This window comes from Melospiza melodia, chromosome 7 (assembly GCF_035770615.1).
Source record: "Melospiza melodia melodia isolate bMelMel2 chromosome 7, bMelMel2.pri, whole genome shotgun sequence".
Lineage (NCBI taxonomy): Eukaryota > Metazoa > Chordata > Aves > Passeriformes > Passerellidae > Melospiza > Melospiza melodia.
Genome location: NC_086200.1, coordinates 26,458,176 through 26,464,266, shown reverse-complemented (window position 1 = coordinate 26,464,266; position 6,091 = coordinate 26,458,176). Strand labels below are relative to the sequence as shown.

General features: G+C 65.9%; 1 protein-coding gene across 3 annotated transcripts; it reads right to left on the bottom strand.

Annotated features, from left to right (window-relative positions):
* Window positions 1-1,124: 1,124 nt before the first annotated feature.
* On the bottom strand, window positions 1,125-4,254 carry LOC134420547 (GRAM domain-containing protein 2A-like). 3 transcript variants are annotated; one of them, XM_063160700.1, is made up of 12 exons: window positions 4,146-4,254; window positions 3,646-3,808; window positions 3,483-3,558; window positions 3,121-3,294; window positions 2,933-3,031; window positions 2,736-2,807; window positions 2,600-2,659; window positions 2,292-2,355; window positions 2,057-2,158; window positions 1,851-1,953; window positions 1,551-1,658; window positions 1,125-1,485 (listed from the first exon to the last, which is right to left on the bottom strand). In XM_063160700.1, exons 2-12 carry the CDS (start codon window positions 3,750-3,752, stop codon window positions 1,470-1,472), a joined length of 981 nt encoding a protein of 326 aa, XP_063016770.1. In that variant the 5' UTR covers window positions 3,753-3,808; window positions 4,146-4,254; the 3' UTR covers window positions 1,125-1,469. The 3 variants fall into 3 exon arrangements, with proteins under 3 accessions (XP_063016770.1, XP_063016772.1, XP_063016771.1); XM_063160702.1 differs by having other exon boundaries at window positions 3,646-3,845; window positions 4,146-4,245; XM_063160701.1 differs by having other exon boundaries at window positions 3,646-3,839; window positions 4,146-4,245.
* Between the last annotated feature and the right edge of the window lie 1,837 nt (window positions 4,255-6,091).

Genomic DNA, 6,091 nt, shown 5'->3' with positions numbered 1-6,091 from the left:
ATGGCTCCACTTTGCTTCTCCACAGCGAAGGGTGCAGCAACTCCCCAGGGTCCCCACCCCACCTGTGCAGGTACCAGCTTTCTTGGCACAGATCTCACCTGGTTTATTGCTCCCAGCTTCCTGTTGCTGTTTGCTTTCCTGCTGCTGGGAAAAGGGCACGGCCACCCTGCCTGCCCTGCCCTGTGCCCCAGGCATGGCAGGAAGGACGAAAAGGGGTCCCTGGCCTTGGTGTGGGGCAAGTTGCCAGGGTATACCTGCAGTGAGGCTGGGGGTGCAGAGCCCCTCAGTCCTGCTGTCCCCATGCAGGTGGGACCCTCACATGGGGGATACCCCCTCCCTGGGCACCTCTCCAGTGGGGTACACCCCTGTGCCCACAACCCTGTGCCTTGTTCCAGGCTGCTGCTGGAAGACCCCTCCGGGCTGGTGCTGTGAGGCAGAGCTGCTCCGTGGGGCTGAGCAGCAGGATGAGGAGAGCAAGGATCCCTGAGCTTGGCATCTCCCACTGCCGCTGCCCCAGGCCTGGAGCTGAGCTGTGGGTCTGAGGAAGGGATGGCCCAGGAAATGACATAGAGAAAGGAGCTGTCAGTGCCTCAGTTTCCCCATCTTGGTGCTTGGGGGAAGCCCCAGGGCCCCTTAGCTGGCCTAGAAAGGGATTAAGCTCCAGGGCTTTGGGCTGGTGGATTATTTTGTGGGGTGCAGGTTCTGCTCTGCCTCCACTCTGCTCTCATCCCCAGTTTATGCTCAGAACCTGTGGGAACCCATTGTCCCCACCGTGTACCTGTGACCCTACACCTTCTGGCAGGCGAGCCCTGTCCTAGGGAAGGAGCAGGGTAACAGCCAGGGCCTGGCCAGCTGCAGGGCCCTGGGGCTCCCCACTGTCCCCTTCCCCTCTGCCTCCCATTGTCAACAGCAGCCAGTGCCCCAGGGGGCTGCTCAGGGTCTTCTGCCACTCCCTGGACCCCTGGGACATCAGCACCTGGAGCTGCCTCCCTACACCAGCCAGAGTCAAAGCTCTGGGTCCTGCTGTGTCCTGGTCTGTTTTGGGAATCAGGGGGTGCATGGGGAACTAGTTCATGCTCATCCTGTGGCATCTGGCCCAGCAAATAAAAAGTATTAAAATAATATAGATTTTTATTAATCTTTATTAACAAAATATTCTGTTCTCTGTGCCCCTGCCTTGCCTGGGGCTTGACCCTCTCTCCCTCTGGGCAGGGGGAGGGCTGCCTGGGGGTTGCTGCTGACTCCAGCCCCCCTTCCCTACTCTCTGCCCTGCCAGGAGCTCCCTGGGTCTCTTCTGCTGCTGCTCAGGGTGGGCAGACAGGGAGATGGAGCCTCTCAGCCCGTGGGCTCCCCAGGCATCGTGGGGAGCTGGAAGGCACTTGGTGACAGAGCCACCCCGAGAGGCCAAGGACGGGCTCAGAGCAGCCCCTGAGCCCCGGCTGCAGCGCTGCTGATGGTCCTCAGTGGCCTCACGTTCTCTTGGACCTGGGGGAAGGCGGGGTGAGGAGGAGCCTGTGCTGGGGACAAGGCCCCCCATGTCCCCCACTCACTGCGGTGACAGGTTGAGGCGCGGGCCAGCCCCCGCGAAGGACAGCTGCTGCTCCAGCTCCGCGATGCGCAGCCCGATGTACCCCGAGGACAGCAGCAAGGCCACCATGCTGGGGACAGGCCAGCGTCAGCCAGCGGGCACAGGGTGGCACACGGGGCAGGAGCAGGGCCGGGACAGGCCCCCGTGTGCTCGCCCTGGGGATGGGGGTCTGAGGGGAACTGCGGGGACCCTGGCCTGTCCGTGGAGAGGCCGTGTCAGTGGGGATGGGGAGCGGGGCTGGGAGCAGGTGCTGGGGACTCACAGCAGCAGGTAGATGGTGATGATGATGTTGAGAGAGCTCAGCTGGGGGTTTATCCGGGACCAAAGTGCAGTGACCCAGGCCCAGAGCACGGCGTGGGCTCTCCCTGCCAGGACAAGGCAGGTTAGTGGCACTGAGGGTCCGTGCTCGGCTCTGCCAGGGTGTAAACCCCCAGGATCATCCCCCCCATCCCGAGCCCCCTGACCCACCCCAGAGGCCGCGTTTCTCTGCTGCGGGCACCCATCTGGGAATCAGCAGGGCCACCTCGCCATCCTCATCCTCTGCCTGCCTTGATCTCGGGTTGGGCTCATCTGCGGGTGACCAGAAGACACTCGATGAAAGCCCCAGGGAGGGGTCTGTGTGTCCTGGGGCCACACGGGGCCACAGAGTGCTGATCCTGCACTCCCTGGAGCTGTGGTCAGGGGGGCAAGGGCCACCGCTCACCCAGGGATCCAGGGAGGCTGTTGGGCTCAGGGGTGCTCTGCTCCAGGGCTGACTGGCTCGAGATCTGGAAGAGGCCAAGCCCCAGTCACCATGTGTGTCCCCAAGGCATGGGGACATGGGCAGGACCTGATGGGACCTGTGTCACCCACACGAAGGGAGGGTCCTGGGGTCCGTGCTGCCTCGGGCTGGGGCTTTTCATGTTCCCCCCCCTCATCTTCCCAGCCACTGCACCCAACCCACTCCATCCAGGGGTCTGGGACCACCCCTTCTCCTGTTGTACCCTCCTGCCCTCCATTCCCTGGCCTTACCTGAGACTTCCCAAAGGTTTCCTCGGAGCTCACTGAGTCTCGAGGGCTCTGGCCGCTGCCCTGGACAAGGAGAGATGAAGGGAGGTGCCCTGCAATGGATGGATGGAGCCCCCCTGCCCATCCAGTCCCCGCGTACCTGCAGGTGTTTGCACACCGACCTCAGGAGCTGGTACGTGGCCTCTCGCTGGCGCAGCGACACAAAGAGGAACTGCCGGGGAGCGAGAGGGGGATTTGTGCCAGAGCTGTCCCTCGGTCACGGCCCAGAGCCCGCGGGGACCGAGACACTCCAGACAGCCCCAGGTGAGGCTGCCCCCGCACTGGCCCCGCTCTCACCTTCTCCCCCTTGGCCGTGCGGACGCTGATTGCGTTGGGCACCAACAGCGCCGTGTTGGTCTTTTTGAGGGCTGAGATGGAGGCGACAGGGACCACAGCCTGTGCCGGGGGACAGGCTGTGTCAGCGTGTTCGGTTGCCACCCGTGCCCCTGCCTGCACAGCTGGCCCCACGCCCGCTCCAGCCCCACCTTGATGTCCTTGAGCAGAAGGTTGGAGTGGAAGCAGATGTGGCGGGAGGACACGTAGAGGCGGCCGTGGTAGGGCATTTCTCTCTGCCAGGCGCAGGAGAAGCAGCCCAGCAGCACGTCCTGCTCGGCGAGCTCCCCGAAGGCCCGGCGGTAGCTGCTGTCCTGCTTGCTCAGCTGCGGGAGGACGGGGGTCGGTGCTCGGGGCCGGCCCTGGCACCGCGGGCATCCTGCAGCCCCTCGCTCCACGTCTGCCACGGCACCGGGACGAGCCCTCCCTCGGCCCCCGCCCCAAGAGTGTCCAGCCGAGCCCATGGGGCTGGGGCTGGGGTCCTTCTCGTCAGCTCCGGTACCCCAAGACTCACCGAGGGGGATGGGGGTCCCTGCCTGCCCGCAGCCTCCTGCTCCGTCTCCTTGCAGGAGGACTCATAGGTCCTGGATCTGGAAGGAGGCATCGGAGGGGGTGACTCGAGGGGTGGGATGTGGGGCTGGGGTGCGGGATGTGACCCCATGAGGGGCAGCACCCACCTGGTGAGCTTGGGCTGCTCCCGCTGGGCACTTCCCTTCTCCTCCGTGCTCCGCCACTGCTTCTCCCCCAGCACCTCCCGCCTGCCGCGCCTCAGCTTCCCCGGCATCAGCGATGAGTCCGACAGCCGGGGGAGAGGGGGCGGCTTGTGGGAACAACCTGTTCCTGCAGCACGGCAGATCCCAGTGTCACCAACCTGTCACTCCACCGGGGAGGACACAGGGACACGGCTCAGGCCACGCCGGGACCGGGACAGCAGAGCTCAGCCTGTCTCATGACCCGTCCCATGGTATCCTGTGCTGGCTGCGACCCCCGAGGGCAGCGGGGTGACGGGGAAGGGGTGACCCCTGTACGGGCGGGTGACGGGGAAAGCGATCCCCGCACCGGGGCTGGGGGCGGGAGTGCGTGGCCAGTCTGGCTGCAGAGGGGACGGGAAGGCGGCTGCGACCCCAGACCCACGCGCGGCCCCAGAACCCCGTCCCGAGCCGGCCCCGCTTGGTACCTGCCGGGGGCACAGCGGTTCCTGTGGGGGCACACGTCCCGTCGGAGCTGTCCCGCTCTCGCTGCTTCCAGCGCCGTTCCTGCTCCGCTGCCACCTCCTCCTCCTCCTCCTCCTCCCGAGGAAGGGCAGCGGGCGGGGCCGCGGCAGGTCCGCAGGGAGCGGCCGGGGCAGCCCCAGCCCGAGACACCCCGGGGCTGCGCGGGGTGAGCCCGGCCCGGCCCCGGGGAGTGCGGGACCAGCCAGCCCCCCCAAGAGCGGCAAACGCGCCCCAGCCCCAGCAGCGCTGAGAGCCAGCGGGGCACAGCCCCAGTCCTACGGCACGCTGCGATTTCACAGGGGGCACCCCGCAATCCATGGGCACCCCGCAATCTCGGGACATCCCGCGGTGCCGGGACACCGCACGGCAGCGTCCGCCCGGTGCCCGCTCCCCTCCCTCCTGCCCCAAGGCCGGGCGGCGCTGGGGGCACGGCCGCCCCTCGCCCGGGGGTCTCCGCCAGACTGGCACCCCCAGAGGGAGGTGGGCAGTGGGCACGGCCGGGCCGGGGGCGCCGCGCAGAGCCGGGACCGCGCCCCCGCCGCGGGCCCTGGGCAGGTGCGAAGGCCGCGGAGCCAGCCCGGCTCGGGCCCTGCTCTCTGACCGAGGCTGATAAGGCCCTGCCCGCGGCGGGGAACCGCCATAAAGCCGGGCCGGCCCGGGGGGCTGCACCCCGCCCGGCCCGAGGGGCTGCACCCGCCCGGCCCGGCTCCCGCCCCATCCGCCTGCGTCCCGTTCCATTCCCGCACACCGGGCACACTCGGGGTGTCGCTCCCTGCCCGTGGCCGCACCCTGTCAGCCCCCCAGCCCCCTGCAGCCCCCTCACCCCACACTCGTGTCCTCGGTGCACACACGACCCCACAGCCCCCGGGCAGGGGCTCTGTGCCAGCCCAGCCAGGGGCACACACGGAGCTGAGTGTGCGGGAACGGGGCACGGACAGGGGCCAGAGAGAAACCATGCCGTGGAGCCAGGCTGGCACAGCTGGGCCTGCTCACCTGGACAGGAGAAGGCTCCAGGGACACCTCAGAGCCCCTTTTGGGGCCTGAAGGGGCTCCAGGAGAGCTGCAGAGGGACTGGGGACAAGGCCTGCAGGGACAGGACACAGGGAATGGCTCCCACTGCCACAGGGCAGGGCTGGGTGGGAGACTGGGAATCAGGAATTGTGGAATCCATCCCTGGAATGGATTTCCCAGAGCAGCTGTGGCTGCCCCTGGATCCCTGGCAGTGCCCAAGGCCAGGCTGGGCAGGGCTGGGAGCACCTGGGACAGTGGAAGGTGTCCCTGCCATGGCAGAGGTGGCACTGGATGGGCTCTGAGGTCCCTCCCAGCCCAAACCATCCCAGGCGTTATGGAATAACCCCGGCACCGTCCTGCTCACACCCAGCGTGCACACAGCACAGCCCTGCACATGTGGGGGGCACACACAGGTATGGACACACACACAGAGTGTCACACTCACAGTCACACAGCCACACACACAGTGTCACACACACACACACACACACAGACACACACAGACACACAGTGTCACACACACAGACACAGACACACACGGTGTCACACACACACACACACACAGTGTCACACACTCACTCACACACACACACACAGACACACACACACACACAGTGTCACACACACACACACACACTCACTCACTCACACACACAGTGTCACACACAGACACGCACACAGTGTCACACACACACACAGTGTCACACACACACACACAGTGTCACACACTCACTCACACACACACACACACACAGAGTGTCATACACACACAGAGTGTCACACACACACACACACACACACACAGAGTGTCACACACACACACACACAGAGTGTCACACACACACACAGTGTCACACACACACACACACACACAGTGTCACACACACACACACACACA